Source organism: Sylvia atricapilla, chromosome 6 (genome assembly GCF_009819655.1).
Source record: "Sylvia atricapilla isolate bSylAtr1 chromosome 6, bSylAtr1.pri, whole genome shotgun sequence".
Taxonomy (NCBI): Eukaryota; Metazoa; Chordata; class Aves; order Passeriformes; family Sylviidae; genus Sylvia; species Sylvia atricapilla.
In genome coordinates this window covers 58,474,299-58,496,565 of record NC_089145.1, presented here as the reverse complement: position 1 = coordinate 58,496,565, position 22,267 = coordinate 58,474,299, and the positions used below count along the sequence as shown (strand labels likewise).

The 22,267-nt window shown below is 37.4% G+C and overlaps 1 protein-coding gene across 1 annotated transcript in view; it reads left to right on the top strand.

The window, feature by feature from the left end:
* MIPOL1 (mirror-image polydactyly 1) overlaps window positions 1-22,267 on the top strand; it is a 152,663-nt gene that overhangs the window by 5,521 nt on the left and 124,875 nt on the right. Inside the window, exons 3-5 of the mRNA XM_066322096.1 lie at window positions 12,905-13,091; window positions 14,619-14,754; window positions 15,740-15,845. Coding sequence (XP_066178193.1) covers window positions 12,905-13,091; window positions 14,619-14,754; window positions 15,740-15,845 — 429 coding nt within the window. The remainder of the gene's footprint in view (window positions 1-12,904; window positions 13,092-14,618; window positions 14,755-15,739; window positions 15,846-22,267) is intronic.

Genomic DNA, 22,267 nt, shown 5'->3' with positions numbered 1-22,267 from the left:
CTCACTGTCTGCTGTCAGAGATCTCCTTGCAAAGTGCCAAGTGTAGTTGCAGGTTTCTCTGGATGATGTAAAAGGCTGGAAAGAGGCTGAGAGGGTCAACTTTAATGAGTAAAACCTAGGAAAAGTGGCTAGTAACTGCTGAGCAACACTAAGTATGGAAGATGAAGAAAACCTCTTCTGTGGAAGAAGAAGGAATAGTGTGACGTAACTTAGAAAATAAGAATGAGCAAATGATCACTGAAAAATCATCCAATACCACTTGGTCTTTCCTGTAAATATAATCATCCCTTCATGCATATAAATTCTCATCTCTTCTTTTTCCATTCCATTTCTTTCCTTGTACGTTCTGAGTGGTAGAATACTGCACATTTTTAGCCAGATCAGAAGCACAACTAGATATCCAATAATTACCTGACTCACTGCAGTGTTGTGAATATAATTTTGTTGGACCCTTTATGTTACTCCCAAAACGTGTGGGGCCTTATCTGCGCTGAGGGCTGCAAGCACTAAGGATGGGGAGAATGCACACCTTGAAGTATTGCACTTTGAATCTTAAGTGTGTAAAGTATGAGTGCAGCTAACTTCAGAATATCTTGAAATGTACTTCAGAGAGAACAGCACTTACTACCACAGTAATTTTTAAGTAGTGGTTCAGAAGGAGCTTTAGAAGACCTTGCACAAGTGCAAGAGGAATTTAGTTATTTTCTTGTTTAGAGACCTTCATTACTTCTATTTTTATAACAGCCAGAATGAGGCTTAAGTTCAGAGCAAAAATATTTTAAAATTATTATAAAAATGTTCTTCAGGGAGTGCATTGCCAACTCTTACTTGTGAGTTCACCTCCATCTTTAGTAGAACACTACCGGAGTAAAGGGTGAGGGGGAAAGCTGTCTTATAACTACTTTATGCAGAGTGATCTTTTATGTTGAACACTTAAAAGTGAAATATTTTTCTTTACTTCTAAGGCTGTAGTTTCCTGGGATTTTGTTTAGAACTCTGAATTCAGCAAAGCCTTAATTGTTTGTGTGTGGTAGGGGAGGTTGAGTACATTTGGATAAGAGAATTTTTGCTGTAATTAATGGGCATTGGGAAACATGACCCTGCCTAGATAAAGGGGAGTTCTGGATCATTAAGATTTAGATAATGGAAGGGGTTATATGTGAAAAGCAATTGTCTGATATGACAATAGCAAGAGACAAATGGGGTGGGAGGGTTTACTTTGTTTTTGGTTGGTTTAGAAAATATAAACACAGCATGCTTAGTAAAACTCCAGCAGCCACTATGTTTGGAAATTATGTAATGACTCCATATAGGCTGTAATGATATCCTGAAACCCTGTATTTAAACTAACCTGAATTACAATGAGAGATAAACAGAATATTTACCCATCCCTTATGAGCTGCTGCTGATATGTAAATTTATTCTTCTACTTTGCACAAATATACTTTTGAGCTACTGCTTAAACACTTCAAGGTCCTTAGCCAAACAGTTTTAATGATGCCTCCAGTATTATGAAAGTGTGACATTTGATGAATGCCTTGTATAGTTGTGATATCAGGGAAAGTGTAAACAAAAAACGCACATCAAGTCATCGTGCAACACCTAGATAATTTATAATTTTACTGTTTATATCCATCTTGACATTTTTTATCTGCCAAAGGCAGGTTTCATTTGGAATCTTAATCTGAGATTTATTTGGTGGATCTGGAAATCATAGCTAGAGTTCCCACAGGAAATGGTCCATCTACCAACAGATTAAATGGCAGTCCTGCAGTTGTTAAGGGAGCTCTGCATTTAACACACATGCATACTCATTCAGTCAGCACTGTGGAGAAAAATTAAAGTAGTAACCCAGGTTTAGGAACAATGTAGCTAAAAAGTCCCATATTTGCTGAATGACAAAGGGTTATATAGCAGCATTTCATTTTATTATTCGTGCTTGAATTTCTTGTTTGCTTTGTTGAGTCTGCTGACGAATACTAATAAATGCCTGCAACAATCCAGACGAGAGATGCCTGGCAACAAAGCTATGCGGTGGACCTCCCTGATCTTCTCCAGTTCACAACCTGACCTTTTGAAAAATTGGCTGGGCTAAGCTGCAGAATTTGGGTGTAATGGTTATTGTTAACTCCAGCTTTAGGATTTATTAATTTGTGTGATCAAGACTTACCTATACTTCAAAGTTTCAAAAGACCAAACACAATCATCCATCCATTAGAACTGACATTGTGTTTCAGTGAATCCCACTTAGGATCTGCCTAGAGATTCTGCTGTTTTGATGCATTCGGAATATAAAAATGCTTTTTCGACTGTGAGATCAATCCAGTGAAAATCTGGTGTCTTCTCAGAGACTAATATTTTAAAATAACAATATGTTAATGAATTGCAAACTGAGAGTGGAATGCCAAAGGAAATGTCTGATATTTACACATTAATAAATGCATCACGATTAACTGCAGTGAATACCAAAATAATGATTGGCCATGTGTTTTAAAGACCAAGGAGCATTTTTCTATTTTAAATGTTCAACAGTTTGTAGACAATTGCTGTTTAGATGCAGAAGAGGAGGACAAAAGACTTAGTGAGAGAGAAAGGAGAGGGAACATCATTACTAAAATAATCAGAATCCTTGGAGAATTGTAAAAAATTGCCTTTGCCAGAATAATTCCCAACTGTTCTTAATCTCCTTCTCAAATTATTTCTTTATGAAGGGTGCTGCCAGAGTTCCACACAAGTACAGGTGAATACAGAAGCATTCAAAATAACACAGATGTCCCCCAGCTTGTGTTGCTAAAACGGAATTCTCTGTTCTTTCTAGATTCCTTTATGGAGTAAAAAAGCCCAAACCATCTGAGTTTTGTTCGTATTTTAGCAGACAAAATATTTTCAAGCCTCTTTTTTTCTTTTTTTTTTTTTCCTTTTTTTTTTTTTTTTTTTTTTTTTTTTTTTGTATATGTATGTGTTATGGTATATAGAGCAAGCAAAAACATTAATGTGTAATGTAGCTTTGTTATTGTTATTGCATTTGCGGATAACTTTCTCAACAAAGTTTCAATAAGATTATGTTGTTCTCTTTGTTCAGTTTTTTCGACAACTTAAATGCTTAGCTGTAGCCAGAGATCAAGTATTTGAATTGCATTGTTGTGTGCACCTGACTGATTTCTAAAGCAGTTTAAATTGTTTGGAAGTTCTTTGCATTAGAATGATACTCAATGTCATTTAAAAAAGGTTGTTTCCTTTATTCTGCTTAATATTGAAATTAGAGGAAGTTTGTTTATATTGTACATTGCGCATCTCTCTTCCAATATACAAATACTGTAACCTAACCTATCATGTGAATTAAAATTATCATCATAAAGAGCGGTCAAAGGACACTATTTTAGTTACTTAAAATTAATCGTAATTTTTTTGATTGTGTAATGGTTATTAGCCATTCATAAGTAAAGTGGTATTTTTTCTTGAAGTACAGTAGATATTAGTTTCTAAAATGTCTCTGATAGAAAAGAGTAGAATTTGACATCTCTGAGCAGGAGAAAAGAGCAAGGAGGGCCTTCAGTGAGGTAGAGCAGGCTCCAAGATGTAATGTAGATCCAGCACCTTCTACTTCCCCAATTTTTCCTTCTGGCATGGTGTCATGGTTTAGGAATGGTGTTCTCCAATTTAGCACTCCCACTAAAACCACATGCAGCTCCCCCTCACCTCCTCCAACTGGAGCCACAAAAGGTAAAGATCACAGGTTCAGAGAAAAGCAAATTACTAGGAGCAGCAATGAGATAAGAAAACGAACAGTAACAGCAAAAATACTAATGACAGAGGGTGTAGGGAAAGAAGCAATTCAGGAGAAAACACACACACCACAGCACACTCAGTAGACCACCCTCTCCCCCAATAATTGTCACTACTGGATGGCTCCTTCCAACACGTTTTCTGGACCAGAAGGCACCATCTTCCCCGAAAAGAGTCCTCATGTCATGAAATGGTATAGAATAGTATCTGTGACCTGAGCATGTTCCCTGCTGGCTACTAGAAAAATTAACCCTGTCATTGCTGGAACCAGGACATTTTCCACCTCATAATCCAAAATATTTGCCTTCAGGCCTGTTAATGATGCTTTCCAAAATCCCTGGGCAATTGGGGTTTCCAATTCTGACTGACACTCAAAGAACAGAGCCTTCTGAGAGACCAGAAAACGTATCCAGTGGTCTAATTTCTTCTGTCTCCACAGCAGCTATCACAAAAGCCCAATGATGCTCTCTTGGGCCCTTGAAATAACCTCTCCTTAGGTAATAGGGACCAAGTGGTTATCTTTGGCCCTGCCTCTTCCTCCTATGCTGTGGGGCCTGTTTCCTCCTTATTCCTCACTAAGTGAACTTATTTGGTCTTGGATTTCTTCTATATAGGCACAACTGCTGCTGACACGGGTTGTTCCCCTGATTCATCTGCAATTTGAGAGGCTGTGATGTCTGTAGGTCTCCTTTCCTACTCCTCTCCTGGAGGGTGTTCTCTAGTATTGAACTGTGTCCAGTAAAGAGTATCCAGGGCCCAGCACACTGCAATAAATTGCCCCTCTCTGGAGTTGCCACAGCCTTTTCCTTGCATTGCAGCCTTCTGTCAGCTTTAAACGGGGTCTTGTATTTGTTCAGGGATGAACTGCCAAATCATTGAAGCAGAGAATTTTCCCAAAAACTGGCCCATTCTCTCCCACATTCTAAGCTGCTCATGACCATCCACCCTCAGGGCAGATCTCTGAATGACCTCCCAAGAAATCCCTGCCTTGAGTCTAAATATAGTGTAGACTGCACTGAGGAGACATGGCAGATTTAGCAACAAGAATATGCTTTTCTTAACATCCAGCAGGAATTCAAAATTCTCAAAAGCTGTTTTAACAGGTCTGAGGAAGGAAAAGTGAGTGAAAAGCTGGGGAAAGTCATCCCCCCTGTTCTTCCCACAGACTGTGTATAATTGTTCATGGACTCATAGAGCTAGTGCCTGAGTGAGGGTAGGAGAGAAACACTGAATACACACCCCAAATTACCTTCATTGTCCTTGATGTTATCATGTCCTAAGCTGATATCCCACAGTACAGCAACAAAAGAATCCAGATCCTTCTCCCTGCTCTGAAACAGATCATTATGAGGAGCATATATGGGAATATATACACAGTTATATATACACGCCCGTTTGAACAGCCCAAGCAACGCTGTGACCACTGGCTCTGGACCTAGTACAACAAATGCTTAGATCAAATTTGTTTCCAACCTGCTCTGGGCAGATCTGTTGTGTCTCAACCCATCATGCCTCACCCTGGGCTCCAATTAAAGCTGTCTTGGTTTAGGAATGGTATTTTCCAATTAATTCTTCCATTAAAACCATGTGCCACTCCCTCTCCGCCCTCCAATTTGAGGCACAAAAATCAAAGATCGTGGGTTAAGATAAGAGCAATTTACTGGGTACAGCAATGAGATAAGAAACTGAACAGTAACAGCAGCAATAGTAATGATAGAGGGAATAAGAAAAGAAATTATTCACACAGAAACCACACCCCCAATCCCCCAACCACGCCTTCACTGTAATAGGCAATACCACACAGCTCCCTCTGCCACATTTTCTGGCCCGGAAGGAACCTTTTCTCCCCCGAAGAGAGTTCTTTTCCCCAGTCCCTGGCAATGATGTGAGTTGGTACAGAGTAACTTCTGTGTCCTGGCCATGCGCCCTCCTGTCTACTGCAGAAATGAACCCTGTCCTGTCTGCAACCAGGACACACAGCTTGCTCAATGACCTCAATGCAGTTGCTTCATCGCTCTGTGCCTTAGCCTCAATGGCTTTAAAATTCTTATCACAGCATTTATGCATCTCCTAAAAAATAGCTTTGGAAGTTTCCATAAAAATGTGCTTTCCAAGGCTTATTTCCATGAACATCTGTCTTGTGTATCTTAAAGTGAGAGGAAATATCCTATCTCAGGACCTTTATGAGTAAGAGTTACTTGAAAGCAAGTCGATAGTCCCCATTCTTTGGAGCTGACCCATGATGCTCTCTGCAGAACCCATGGTCATGTATTGTTGGGGCACTGAATGTACAATGCATCTATGTGATGATTTCCTCTTTGTTACTGCCAAGGGTTCAGCAGGTAATGCATGGTATTTTGGCTGGGCAGAGCACAGAGAAATAAAAGGAATTAGCTTTGTATTACAAATCTACCCTGAGCTCAGTCTTCACTTGTTATCAGGTTCCTGTGACTGCCATTCTTCCATGCTACAGAAGAGATTTGGTGAGATCTTAGTCCTACTGAATAATGGTCTTGGAGCTTGCTCAGTTTTCTTTAAACATTAGAAAATAGCCATTTGCTCTTAGTTGCAGATTACTTGGTCTCAGTATACTACACTGCACTGAAAGGGTCTAAATAATTGCTAACATAAGTAAATCTGTAGTAAGTCCAAAGACAATGAAGCTTTGCTTTTTTATGTTCTTTGTTTTGGAGAAAGGTTATATTACAGACCTTGAGGTTTTGTACTGACCTTTTGTAATTGTTTTCTAGAAATGGGAATTACTTTCTTGAAAATTAAGTACAGCACCTTTTCTTAAAATTAACTCTGAAAAATTTTTCGTAGATCATGAGAAAGGTAAAACAGTGAGGAAATGAGTCAAAAGTAATGAATACTTTTGACATATTCATGTAAATCATATGTATTGCATCTATGTCAGCTCAAATATGAATGCAAAAGGAAGGTACATTCTGAAAATTCATAAGACCTAAACCAACACTTATCACTACTACCAGACAATAGGATCAGATTTCTTCCACCAGACTAATTTTCTTTCTTTGCATATTTATGCCTATAAAAGCTTGAATTTTGGTTTCTACTAATTTTGAGGATTTATGCCTTTTAATCATTCAGTAAAGGGTAAACTGTTGAACAGTCTGAGTCTTTCACAGTCATTCTGTTTGGTAGAAGTTCCAGTAGTTAAATAGCTGAGTGAATGAATGTTTGTCTTTTGACAAAGTGGTCGACTCATCATTTTCAGCTCAAAAAGGAATATTCGGCCATAGTACTAATTTCATAGTACTAATTTCGCTGGTTACTGGCCACCAGGCTAAGTTTTTAGTCCTATTATGGTAGGAAAAAATCAGATAATAGTAAAGAATAGCAGTTAGTCAAGTGAAAATGAAGGTGAAGTTCTAAAGTAATGCTTTTGCATTCATATTTATTGCAGCAAGTATTGTAGTAGGGCAAGATCAAGTGTTTTTAAACCACAGGGCGTGTGTCCTATTATTCCAGTGGAAACAGATTAGTTTCATATAGGGCTGGGATTACGTAGTATAGATAGTTTTGTTGGATAGTGAATATTCCCACTTGTTTGAAATTCAAAATGTTTGATATTACACAAACAATAAAAAAGCCCCACAGATATTGAAGTTGTGTTTTTGTTTAGCTGGAGAAGAAAAAATACATGATTGCAGCCTAGACAGCCAACAACATCCTGGGCTGCATCAAAAGAAGTCTGGCCAGCAAGTTGAGGAAAATTATTGCACCTTTCCACTCTGCCCTTGTGAGGCCCGATGTGAGGTCCTGCATCCAGTGTGGGAGCCTCAGCACAAAAGAATTCCAGCCTAGGCCAGGAAGATGATTTTATACATCTTTTATACAGAAGGCTGGAGAAAACTCCTGTGAGGAAAGACAGGCCTAGAGAGCTGGAGTTTTTCAGCCTTGAGAAGAGAGAGCTCTGGGAAGACCTCACTGGGACCTTTCAGCACTTGAAAAAACAAAAAGAGGGAGAGCAAAAGTAGAGCAATCTCCCACTGAAAAAGAGGGAGAGCAACTTATAAAAAAAAGTTATAAAAAAAGAAGGAGAGCAACTTTTTACACAGGCAGATAGTGATAGGACAAAGGGGAACAGTGTCAAAAGTGGAGAGATTTAGCTAAGATATTTGGAGAAATTTTTTACCCATGGAGTGGTGAGGCACTGAAACAGGTTGTCTAGAGAACTTATGAATTCCATGTCCTAGGAAGTTTCCAAGAGTAGGATGGATGGGGCCCTGGGCATCATGATCTCATGGGTGGCCTCCCTGCCCATAGCAGGGAAGTTGCAACTGGATTATCTTTAGGGTCTCTTCCAACCCAAAACATTATGTGATTCTATGATTAACAGGAGGGATTCTAGAGGCTTTTATCGATTGAGGTTGCACTTCCTCAGATATGCCACAATGTTTTTTTCTACGTTTTTTCAAATGTTTTTAATCTGACAGTGTCACAGTGTTATAGCTACTGAATTTGCAGTCATCTTTGCTCCTGCTCCCAGGGTGCGTATGGCTCATTCTCTTCCTTTCTGCTTTTACTTTTTCCTGTTGTGCCTTTTACTGCCATCCCTCTAGGGGTTCATTCACTCATGGAGTCTTTTGCAGACAGATGAGAACATACTGTATCTATGCCACAGACCAGCTTGAAACAAATCCCAGTGAGCTATAGGTGGCAAGTTGTAAGTACTATTGCACTTGAAGCTTATTTGGTGCACCTAGGGCTTCTAATGTCCCCATAGTTATCTGCAGCCAGATCTGTAACCAGTCCAGTATTTTGAGGTGCTATGGGCATGTTCCATTGGGTTTTGGTTTTTATCCCTAACTCTTATTCTATTGAGATTCCCTGCAGACCTCTGAGGGGATCAGTGCATTTTATTAGGGTGCTGAAGGACTATAGATGGGGAAAGGGGGTGTCCACCCAGCTTCTGCTGGACTGCTGAATATGGTGAGTGGTGTAACAAGAGAAGCTATTGCCTCTTTAGTCCTCCAGCTGAATCTGCACCTTCTGTGCATTTATCACTGTTGGTGCAGGATTCTCTGATGCTGTGCTTTCCCTGATCTTGGTACTTATCCCCCACTTCTCAGAAGAAGCTATGAGAAATGGTGGGTGCCTGCACAGTATCATGCATTTAATGTTTTTACTTGACTTTTTAACCACTCCCAGCTTAACAACATTGAATTCTATTCTGCCTTTACTATTTAAAGCCATGACAGCATTATCTTCCCCTTACGTCCCTCACAATCAATTCCCAGATTTAATTCTAGTGTCTTTATATTCCTTCTTCTTAACATTTGCTTTTCTTTCCCGCAATGTGAACAAGCTATTCATTCAAGATAAATACATACAGAAGATCAGCTGTTCAGCTTCTCCCTATAGTGAAATATTAATCTGGGCTACTGAACTTATACTATTTTATATGGAAAAAATATTGTTTAGTATACTCAAGAACCAGACTCAGCAGTGGTGGTACCATTTAATAAAATCTACATATTTTTTTTCCAAAGCTTGCTGGGCTGTTTTCCCCTTTCTCTGATGTTCCCTGTGCAGCCTGATTATTGCAAATGCTACTTACTCCCCAGTGTGTGTCTGCAGCATTGGTAATTAGTGCACAATACGATTTGCAGGAGGCATGAGGAAAAGCACTGAAGTGCATTGATTAAAATTGCCACTTAGTTTAGCAACAAGACAAGGTACCATGTACCAAAGCTCAAATTATTTGAAGTGGGGGTCATCGGCTATACAAAGAATAAAAATAAAATTAATAAAAATAAAATTAATCTTATGTCCATTGATCTGACAGTGTTCAAAATGTCTTCCCCAAAGCATTCTACTGACAAATTTCGCATGTTGATAAAAAGAAACCATTACAGCTTTATTAAATGGGTAAAAACCTCTCACCTTAATGCCCTTGGGCAGAGTGCTTTCAATTTTGAGTGGAAGAGGCTGTCATCATCTTCTCTCTTACAAAGCCAGTGGAGGAAAAACAGATCCTCTGTGTTTCACCTAATATTTCCAAGAATGCCACTTACAGCCTCCTGTGATGCTACTTAGTCTTACCCATGTGCTTGAGGGAATTGAATCTGGATGAAAAGGTGGCCTGCAAATGTTTGTTGTCTAAAGAAACAGCACTGGCATTAATAAATCCCAACACAGTTCTATTACTATTCTAAATTCTTTTTACTTTAGCGGCAGTAATTTACAGTTAAAAACACGTATCTTGACGTGGCCCAAGGATTTAGCTGAAGTACAACTGCTAATGTAGGTATTTACCTCATCATGCAGTCATGTTCACTTCTGGCTTTAAAAATATAAATCTGCCTGCTGAACTGACCTGTCACCTTTGCTTCTTGTTGACAGCTCATATTCAGAATGTTACAGAAACCCTGCTGATGCTCTTATATATCTGCCTGCTGCTCTTCCATGTAGGCATTAGTGATACTGTTGGGATGGCCTGGGAAGTATTGTATGGCTCTGGGCATGATGGCCAAGGGTGTGGGAAGCCAGGTGGTGTTTGCCTTGATCCTTCTCCCAAGAGGGAGGGGCATGGAGGAGGATTGAGTGTAGTAGATGAGGCCTCCTTCAGAGAATTGGAAGAATTCTCGTGTTCAAAGGTCCAGGTTCTCGTGGGATGCTGCAGTGATGTTAATGATCTGCTGGTAAGACAACAGTAGGGCTCAGGTGATCTGGAAGTTGCTGGTGACAACTTCCTGACACAAATGGCCAGCAAGGTAATCTCCAGTGGTCGCTGCCAACTTCAGTGACTCTTCTGTGGTCTCTTCTCAAAGTCCTGGAATGAAAGGAGCAAATTAACAAAACAGGAACTGTGGAAAAAAGGAAAAACTTGTTCTCATGCTAGGGGAATAGAAGCAGCCTAAAACATCACCTCAACTTTTTAGTTCTCTGGAGTGAGATTTTTCTTCTCCAGCTTTCACAGGACGAAAGTAGAGTACCATGGTGCTAAACAAGGAACAAAGCTTCTGGCAATACCCTCACTGGTTATTTCAAGAGATATACATTGTGCTTGAATTCTTCCACAGAATGTGACACACTTTCCTTGAGACACTTCACAGATATGTAGGTTATTGAATAAGTGGATGTCCTAGAGAGGAGGTGGAGGGAAAGCTGTAATGGCAAGTGAAGCATTGCACCTACCCTGCAGCATGTGACGTGTAATTCACAACTGCATTTATACAGACACTGCATCTGATACAGGAGAAGTGAACAGGATATTTCATAGAAAGTTCTCTATAATCATAATCAAATGGGAAACACAGCTCCCTATAAAATGATTTGCAAGTATGGAAATTCAGACTAGGTTAGTTTTCGGGTAGTACTTACTGGAAAGGATTCAAAATTTTGCCCTTATGTGTTGTCACTCCTAAACTGAGTCAGGTTCTTGGAGTATATTTGGTGATTTTTTTTAAATATATGTTTCCTTAGAGATTCTTGCTTCTTACTGTAAGGAGGAGTAAGAGATCAAATCCAGTTTTCAGATGTAGCAGCACTTCAGAGGAAATCTGCTCAAAAACCTGCAGGATTTCAAGCCAATGGAAACAGCCTACACTTGTTCAAAGAATCCAGGTGGCTGTGGCCTTGTGTTCAATTTCTGCACTGGCTGTGAAATGATACAAGGAACATACTTTAACCACAGTACTGAAAGTAATATTATACTTATCGAAAAATATTTTGTGGTAATGGTCCCCACATGGTGAGAAAGAAAGATTCTGATACGCTGTTGATTGTTGTTTTTCTAGTATAAATATCAGTGGTTACAATTTACAGAAATGGTTAGAGTGGATTCAAATAAGGTTGTGCTGAAGTGGATGTGGAGAACATAGATGGGCAGTGGGTCCCATAACTTTTTTCTGGAGCTGGTAACACACAGCTTCATACTGGAAGTTGTTGAACTGACTCCAGCCAATTCCCAAGTCATCTCTTGGGGCCCTTGGGCTGTTTCTTGTGCCATTGGATGTGTCTTTCCTTGTTTAAGGAGAGGAAACAACTCTCACACACTTTAGAGACAGATTTCAGTATTTTTTACTTGGAAACAGTGCTTATAATTGTTTATCTGCAGGATGGCAGCTTGATACTGATTGATCTGTATTTTTGGTCTATTTCTGTTTGATTTCAGCTGTATAGAGAGTTTCTTGTTATTTTTGAGATGGATGTTATGAGATGGATCAAATAATATATGCCCTATATTTTACCCAAAACGTTTGGAAACACTAACTTTATTAAATAAGCAAAAGCTCCAATGTTTGTTCTCTACTAATCTAAATGAAAGAATGAAAAATATATGCACCTTTTTTCCATTTCCAGTGGTTTTAGGCTGCTTCCTTCTCATTTTTTAATATAATTCTATAATTAAAACATACTTGTTCTTACTTTATGAAAGAGCATTCGTGGTATGTGGATCTTTCTTTCATTTAAATGCCTTGATATCAGAAATATGTCCTAAAAATATCTAGTAGCCAAGCTTAAGAGAGCTAACTATCACACTCAACATTTTAATCAGATAATTTTTCCCTTTGGCACAATTTCTGCTTTGCATTCTTCAAGTTCTTTAGTTGTATGAGCCTGAACCTCACACTCTCCAGGAATGAATAATGGTGCTTTAAATTTGTTATTGCTAATTACAGCTTGATTATACTCCTTTTGTAGCCAAAATGGATTTGAAAGAAACCTCACTCTAAGTAAGAGTCTAGTTAAAACCTAAATTTTTCTCTCTATATAGCAGAAATTCATCATATCCCACTATAGTAGAGCTGAGTTTTTTAAGAGATAGGTAAATTATTTTCTACAGTCAGCATTCTTTTAAGAAGTCATTTAAGGAGGATGAGGGATGAGGAAATGGTGATGAATTTTTCGTGTTTCCATGAGAAAAATCCAGTAAATGGGTTGTAATTTTTACATCCATGCATGCTGTAGGTAACACAGGTCTCATTCCTTAGTGAAGGGATGAAGAATTTTGAATCTAAAACTAAATTATTTGTTCCTTACTACAACAGTATTATATTCTTACAACAAGCTGGTTTCAATTGAAAAATCTCAGGTTTGTGCTTCATTCTCCAAATGAGAAAATATGTTTGCTTCTCTTCCCACTTAGAAACAAGCATCTTGGATCAGAAAAAAGAAGACTTTTGTGCTGAACCTCAGTTTTATAAGAATTCTCAAAAACCCACAGAATTTTTTATCCAGGCAGAAACTGAAGCACCAAAACTTTCATATTTGCGAGTAACCAGCCAAAGAGGAGGAGTCCTAACTGACTGCAATTCTCATTCTGAAGAATCAAGGTAAACACAAGAAATACCCCTCTGTTTTCTAGATTCAAATTATTGACAATAATGGATTTTTGAGTAAATACAGGGAAATTTGCTTCCCACATGAGAATCTGTAAATCAGCTTTTTACTTAGACTCACCGTATCTGCCCTTCTTCCCTTATGGAATGTGGCATTTCACCTCTGTATTCTCTAGCATCCACAGGAAATATGGTCATTGCAATGGTTTATAGCACACATTGTGGGTATTTCGATGATTGTGATCTCTACAGAGAATTTGGAAAATGCATGCTGAACTGTGAATTAAAACAGATCTTGAAAATCTCGTGGTATCTGTGGCTTTACACAGCAAGCACCTGAAATGTGAAGAGCGAGTAGGAAGCAGGAATAAAGCAGGGTGAAGTCCAGATGAAGCTAGAAGAGTGAAGATGAGGAGCTGCAATACCTTGTAGCAGTCTGTGACAGGGATCTGAGGATGGGCTAATACGGTTGAAGAGTTGAATACAGACTCTGATGATTTTATTGTGTCATTAAATTTTGGTCATTTCTTCTCAATAGAGTTTTTACTGTGCAGTGACTCTCTATAGCAGTCTTAAGAAATGTATACACTCATTCTATATGTGACACAAGGTACAAAGGTATAATTAGCTGGCTAGTTATAACTTTTATAGCTGGTTAAGGAACCTGCTATCAGTTTTGAGTGACTTAGGCAGTCTGAAGACCAGTTTTTAACTGAAAGTGTCAGAGTTGTATTGAAAATACAAGGCTGCAAAGCCCTATTATATACTTTTGGAAAATACGCTAGTTCCTCACCTGTCTAGCAGATTCTACACCCAGTTATGTTGTCTTCATTGTGATCTAATGGTGACTTTTTGGGCCAAACCCAATCCTTAACACTTTTTCATTTTCCTTTTTGCATTTTTGCATTAGTGACTGAGATTAGCTGTAAGGGCAATGCATCCTGCACTAAATGTCAAATATAATCCACAGCCCAGCACAGAGTCAGCCAAAAATTTTTCATTTTACCTTTCACCAGTGCCACTCCTACTGACAATCAGGCTTCTCTTGAACACTGAGATTAATCTCCCACAGCAGTCAGCGTGTTCAACCATCTACACTCCAAGTGTGTTACATGTAGGATCCTAAAGCTGTATGTCAAAAGTTGTCTTTGCCCAAATAGATTGTAATTAGAATATATGTTAAAATTTCTTGATATGGAAAACCTCAGGAAATGTTGAGTCAGTGTTGATTTATGTTTTAGATGGTGGTCTTGATGTACTGTCAATGTGATTTGTCATTTTTTAGTTTTAAAGAGAAAGGAAAAAAGCATTTATTTACTATTCCAGGTTGACAGATTGCTTTCAGAATTACAGCTTTAAGAAGTGGTAGGAGAGCATCCATTTTTCTGACTATTTAATACATTTGCAGTGGTTAACAAGTTTGTTAACAAGTTCTGAAAAGTTATTTCTGTGCATTTTGTTTCAGAGGGGTGGAATAACAACTGTTTTTTAATCTCTGTTTTTTTTCATTCCAAAATACAGCATTGTAGAAAGAAAGGATAACAGGATGCTCCCTGAATTTATATCTTCATGGAACGATGCTGAAGATTTAGGTGGAAAAACAGAAACTGCATTCCTTTTAAAAGAATTGGACACTCTGAGGGCCAAAAATAAAAAGGTACAATTGAGATATTCACGATACCAATATTTGCTTTTTTGTAATTGCCTTGCAAAACATACATTTTAAACTGTGCTTGGTTTAGTTTTGTTATTTATTTTAGTGCACCAATCACTAGCTTCCTGTCATTTTGAATTCTTTGTATCTGCTTTGTAACAGCTATTTCTCTGGAATTAAAAAAAAAACCCTCCAGGAACCTGCTCTCTGACTTTTTAAATCGATGACATAGATTCTTGCATCCAGGGTGAAGACCAATGAATACCAAAGGCTGGACCAGGATTTTATGGATAGAATCTGGAGCTCATTCTTCTGATGCTTCTTTACATGTGGGCTAGATAATTAATGTGCCCTGATAACTTGGTTTTATTGAAGGGGAGAAAATTCCACCTTCCTTGAATGCTGCATTGTTTCTAATGTTAGTTTGCATGTGCCTAAACAACCTAACAGTCTCCAGTCTTTCCATGAAGCTTTATTGAATATTCAAGATCAGGTATCTGAGATAATATTTAAGAACAGATTTAGTGTATATCCTTTGAAAGAAAGGCCTCTATGCAAAAGAATTCCAATCTTCTATCTGATAAAGAATATGAAAAAATATGCATTTTCATCAGTCTTTTCAGACTGTGATGTCTGTATCTTGGTAGGAAACAGGCTATTCATGCAACCACCTGCACTATATTCCATGCAATTCTGAACTTCCTGAGCAAGAAGGACTACAGCTGGTGATACCAGAGGAACAGAATCCCAGATAAAAACAATGGCATGTGCATTGCTACTTGTCTCACAGAGCAAGATAGGCCAGATGTTAAAAAATACGTTTTTAACATTTGTTCTTCAAGGAAATAAATATAATAAATCGAACTTCTGTTGTAATGCTTAGTGTTTGTATGTTGGGAGTGAGAAATTGTTATTTGCAATTTTCCGTGGTTGAAGGTAGTGGCCGATAGTTGCAGCGAGAATCTCACTGTCCATTTGTTCAATTCAGCTTCAAGATCAGCTGGCTGAAAAGGACAAGGAGCTGAAGACAATGAAACTGGACTTAGAATTGCAAGACAGAGCAACAGAAGCAAAGATTGCAGAAAGGATTGCAGGTACAGTAGGCAAGCCTTTAACAGATGGCTGTATGGCTCATGCAGTACCCGTGGTTGCTATATGACGTGGCCTAGTGAATGTTAGCTTTATTTGCTAAAGGAGGGAAGATTTGACTTTTTTATTTTTTTTTTTTATGTGGGGCTGTTTAGAGTTGCTTAGAAAATAGATGGCTTTAACATCCTGGTACTGGTATTAGTAGGAGCTTTACCTGTATTCATACTGATTTGGGCATTAAATGCATTGTTAACACCATGTCAATCCAATCACAAAAAGGTTGTTTGTTTTGTTGGAAGGTCCTGAACAAACAAGGGGAAATAATGATTACCAGTGCCTCTACCTTTCAACCAGCAGTTCAAATACCACTTATTGTTTTAGCTGGTTCAGAGCAATACTACCCCCTCCCCGTGTTTGGAGATAGTCTCACATTCACCTCAACTAGAGACCTGCACTGTTCTTGAAAAATCTGCTCTTGGTAGTTAAAATGAATTTTTGTCTGGTGATGGCATATATCCAATGAATGAAGTTTATAGGAATTCTCAGAAGGAGAGGTTTTTAAGTTTACAGCTGAAAGTGAACGTGTGATTATATTTGTTGTTAATTGTTCTTTGGATAGACATACAAGTGTGGAGACAGTTTGTATTCTATTTCTTGTGGAAACTGCTAATGTAACGAAGCTGGGCATTCTTATTGAAAAGTGACTGTGTACCCAATAGATGAAAAAAACTCTTGAGGTTTTCATGAAGATGTTTAAAAAAATTAATGAGAGCACTTTTATAAATTCATTGTATCACTTGTTCAGAAAGAAAGTGTAAGCTTGGTAAAATTGTTTCCTCATAGACTACACACACTTCATAGAGTATTAATAGTACTAATAGCTGTCCCCAAAATATTTGTACTAAAGGGAGGAGTAACTGTCTTCAGGAAAATGGAGCAGATAGTAAACTCTCTAGCTGAAAAACAGATGGCTGACGTTCCACTTAAAATCAAACTCGTGAGAATATGGTATACCGCGAATATTATAGATGGAAAAGAGAGTTCCTAGATTTTCTGTGGCATAGGAAGGGAAAGTCAAATCTAGTCAACATCTCAGGAAAAAATTAAGTACAGGCATAATTTTATTCTTCTTTAATTTCACATTACTTGCTTTATTTTCAGAAGAAAGAAAAATCTGCACCCTGTGTCATTGTTATATCCACCAGCCAAAAAGCTAATGCAGATTGTTTGGCTTGAATATGAAGTTTTGTGTTTGTTCCTGGATATTTGCCCAGTGTTTTACCTCTGTACTTGATTCTCTTTGGTATAGGTGTTCCTTGCTCATTAAAACTTCGAAAGAAAGGTGTGTAAAAAACACAGATAGTTTCATTTTTATGGATACAGTTGAAATACTTGTTAGGAAATTGTTGTTTTCCTACACTACTGCTTAAACTTTCTGATGTTATCCTAAGCATATTTTTCTCTTCAAAATAGAGCGGCATGAATATGGATATAATAATTTAACATGCTCATTCTGTTTTAAAAGGAAGACTAAACCAAATTTTAAAGAACTACATAGTGTAGTAACAATGACCTTTCAAAAATAACCTTTTTTTCTCCTTTTATGAGTACAGGAAGTATAAAATCCTTTAAATGCTGAAGAGAGAGGGCAAGAGGCTCCTTACTACTTAAACTGTTTGCCAAAAGGAAGCATCGTTAATATTTCACAGGTTTTTTTTGCTTCCTGTCTTACAGTTCTAAGAATGTTACCAATTCTGGATAAATGGTTTGAAATCTGGAATTATGTGAACCAAACTGGATTTGTGAAAGCCTGTGTGTGTGTCTCTCTCATAAAAGCCTCGGGGAGAGTTCTAATGGACAAGCAGAACCTAATAAAGAACAGACGGTGTGTTCAAGGGAAAAACTTATCCCCCTGCATTAAGTTCTTTGAGGAAGGGAGAACACATGCTGCTGTGATTTCAGGTTACTAGTTAATGTTTAATTACTGCAGTGTGTAACACATGGTGGAGTGAAGCTTGTAAATATGGGTGTTTGCATTTTTATTATTGCTTCGTACTGACTTCGTGATAAGTAAGTGACTCCACAAAATTATATTGTAAAGAACATAAGAAAGGTACACCATAAAAGTGTTATCTACTTTGAGGAATATTAGAATTCTGTTTTAAAAGGTAACTCTCTAATTGATAGGTTTTACCCATACAAGTCCCATGGAAAGCATTGAAAAGTGAAGAGAAAGGGCATTTTGAAATCAAGCTACAACAGCCTACAGAAAAAAATAATCCAAAGATAGTCAGTTTACGATTTTTACATTGTTCAAAGGAAAAAGTGAAGAAAAAAATGGGTAAATTTGTGAAATGCTTCATGAGAAAAGAAGAAAAGGTACAATTATGGCAGAAGGTATACATGGAGGAAGAAAACTATAATATTGTGTGCAGTAAATAACATATTTTCAGAACGTTTTTATTTTTAAATCTTGCTATCCTTAAAAATGGATTTTAAAACTTCCTTGGGTCCCTATCTTTGTGTCAGCTAGTTATGACTGAAGAAAATTAGGGAATTTAAAGTTTTGATATCAGACATTTAAGCAGTAGAGACTGTCGTTTCTGGTGATCGTAGTTACCAGAGATTCCTGCAGTTTATTCATTATTCTTCTTGTTGTATTTTTTGTCATCAACACAATGTCAGAAGGTACTATTAGTTTCACTCCCTATCATGAAGAACAGAGGTGGAGGCAACATCAGGAAAACCTGGGGAAGAGCACATCATAAAAGAACAGACAGCAGGATGGTGTAAGCAAAAAAGGGAACACCAGTGGGTATGAAGAACAGCCAAATCTTGAAATTTGGGTGTGCAGAACTTTCATATGTTGAACAGAAAAGGGAGTAGGTGCTGCCTGGGGGAGTGGAAAGGGGAAGGAACACACATCTTCTATGGACAGACTGGAAAATCAAGATGGAGGCATTGCAAAGGAGTAAGTCTTCAAAACAGCTTAGCTGAGAGAACAGACCTCACTTTGGAAGGATGTAGTAAGTGACTTCATCTTTTCCTAGTGGAAGAATTAAACAGGGAATATATAGGAACTTCTAGAGGAAGGAGCTGGTTGAGTGTGAGGGTTACAGAGCGCAGTGGTAACTTCTCTGGACTGGAAAAAATATCAAAGTCCTATTCTCACAGTGCCATTACTGCAGCAAGATATACCACAGTTGGCATCAGAACCAGGCTCTTGGAATATTTTTGTAGTTGTCAGAGTATATATTGAGACTAAGAATAATTCTGAATGAAAATAGAATAAATATATTTATCCTTATATCTTTCTATAGCAACAGCTATTCCCTGAGTTGGGTTTTTTTTGTGCCAGTGTCTAATAATAATGTTACCAAAATTTTAATACTTTCTTGAATCAACATCAGCTCAGCAGCACTGAGTCCAGCCCTGTTAGGGGCTTCACACTATTTTTATGCCTGAAAACTGTATTAGCATTCTGTAGATGCTCTCTGAAAGACCAAGGTAATCATAGGACATAGTGTGGAAAAAGAGGAAAGCAGCACTTCTGACATGGTGGTATATATTACACAACTTTCAGTCTCTTGGAAACTATGGCAATATACCTACAATGAGGTCCCTATTTCAGGTCTGTTTTTATGAAAATGTTTTGAATGTACATCTGTGGTATTTCGGAATTCTTGAATATGGTGTGGAAATATTCATGAACATTATTTGAAGTTTTCTAAATTAACTTGAAAAAATAATTACTGAATATGCATATGCAATAGATTTAATAGCAAGAGTAAAAACAAATATCCAAGTGGCTGTTGGCTTCGAGTTAATTTGATTTAATATCCATAAAGTAAGAGGAAATAAGTAATCTTGCCAGTAATAAACTTTGGGAGGCAATAACTTTCAGCACAGAAGAAAAGTATTTTCCATTTCTTCAAAGCTCACTTTAGAGTCCCTTTTTTAGATGTTATTTTTCTTTCCTGCATGTCATCCATTAAAGATTAGCTGTGGAAGGTTGGAGCATGGAGAGATTATGAATGACAGAACAACTCCTGCAGAATAATAATCAGTTTTTGGTATTTAATGCTGTTTGACTTTTGCAGACACATTTCTTATTAACCTTTGGTACAAACAGAAATCCAGGTTCCTGATATCTCATGGAGAAGATGAATTCAAGATCCTCTTCCAATTAAACTGAAATAAGGCCAATATTGGGCTTTAGCCAAAAGAACTCAGTAGTTCCCAACTCTCGTGTTTATAAACCTAAATATGAGTGATATTTTACAGTTTAAGGACGTAATGCATATACTTCCTAAACCTGTTTTCTGTGCATAATTTATTTGTATCTTTATTCTATATAGCTCTTAGCATGTTTGTCCTATTAAGTGCTTCATTATGGGATACTGTTTCCTGAATATCTTTTCAAAATATTTCCTGATAAATAATACAGTTTTGAAAATAGCTGAAGGATTTGAATCCTCTGTATGGGAAGATAGACAGTCAATCTAAAGAACAGAAAAAACCCCAGGGTGGGAGTATCGTGACTGAGAAATTCTTGGCTTAATTTTTAACAGCTTAATTTGAAACAGTGTTATTTTTCCTTCAGGTTGTCAGAATTTTTGATTGTCAAAAAGTTGCATACAGCTCTTTGAAGAACTATATATGATGAGATTAAAATGTCAATTACTAAGCTATTTGCTGGTGGAGCTTGTATATAAAAAGCAAGCTGGCTTCTTCAGCATTTTTTATGACTACTCTGGCCCTTTCACACAGCAAGTGCTAGATGAGCATAAAGAAGTGGATTTTATTCAGGAATAAAAAAGTCTGCAAATGAGCTACTTCTTGGGGCCTTACAAAACTTTCCTTTAACATGACAAATAACTTGCAAACTTTAATGCAACATTTATATTTTTCCCCCTAAAATTAAATATTCAGGCATCAGCAATTATTCACTGAAGAAAAAAGTTTAACAGCGTTATGGTTTGAATTTTGAAGTCAGCTGTGTTTAGTGCATTGGTGGCAAAGGCTTAAGTATTGTACAGGGATTGGCTTTCACAAGAACTGCCTTGGGGTCTGTGTATAGTACTCTCTCCTATTCTTTCCCACTTTATTTTTTTTTTAATTGAATTGCAATCTGAGTACACAAAGAAAACCCTATGCAGAGCTGCCACTAAGCAACTTTAGCCTTTTATTAAGGACACTCTTTTTATAGCGTTGGAAATGTAGGAGCAGATGAATGCTATGCACTAAATACATACAACAAACACAAAGCAATAAAGAAGTCAGTGTGTTCTATCAGTGTTTGTTCAGATTGCTTTATCTATAAAGTCACATTTAGGTGTAAATTACTTTTAGTCTATAACTCCTGGTTCAGACTGGTGAAAACTCTTAAGTAGTTTTCCTATGATCTTCTTATCACTGTTTTTATTTTTCAGTTACACGTCATAACTGAAAGTAAATGAATGGTAGCTTTCAAAAAAGAGCTAGGAACTTAAGTTGTCTGTTTCGTAATAGAACATGTCAGCACGATTTTTAAGTTCACAGTGAGCCCTGGAGCTCCTGATAGTTTGCCATTAACCTGAATAAGAACTCTGTAAGAGCTTTAGAATTTGAACATTTCTAGGGATTATCTGCATTTTGTAACATGTATAAACACAGACCAATTAATGACACACTTTAAAGGCTTTCATGGCAAGGCAGGGTTTTTTTCTCAATTTGGCTATGATAAGGTTGACTTATTTAGGAGTTGTGAGCACAGTCATTAAATTTAGAAGGAAATCTCAGAGGGTTTTTATTTCTAATTTAAGTGGATGACAAATTCATACATGCTTGTATTTTTCTAAGGAGCATAAGCATATATCCATATAGTTAAATAAATTTGAATATATCTGTAAAACTGACTTATATTGAAAACCAGTTATTGTAGTGCGACAGTATTTACTGTATCTTCTAAAATACAGTACTGGTGTGGATAGTGATCTCAGATTTTCTTTATAAGACCTGGCCTGTATTCCAATTTGACTTTTTTTGATGAGTAACGTGAAGTGATTTCTGCTGCCATAAATGTTTTTAGTCCCAACATTTTCCTCTTTCATCTCTCTTACTCAGTTTATTTTATTTACACAGATGACCTCTAGGAAATAAGCAAACAGACTTTTATCCTGGGAGTTGTGCTTTCCTTGCTTCCTCCAAAGTTCCATGTTTGGAAAATCATGAAATACTGTTTAAACTAGAATGATTTCCAGCATACCTTCTCAGTACTGCTGTTCTAAAGGTGGTTTAAAAAGTATAGGAGATAAGTTTGCCAAAAGAATCAGGTTCAACTAAGAAAATATGTACACTACTTTGACTCAGTAAACTCATACTTGGTATGGTTCATCTTCTTCATATTTACTTTTGCCCATATTAGAAAACAATTAGCTTACTAAAC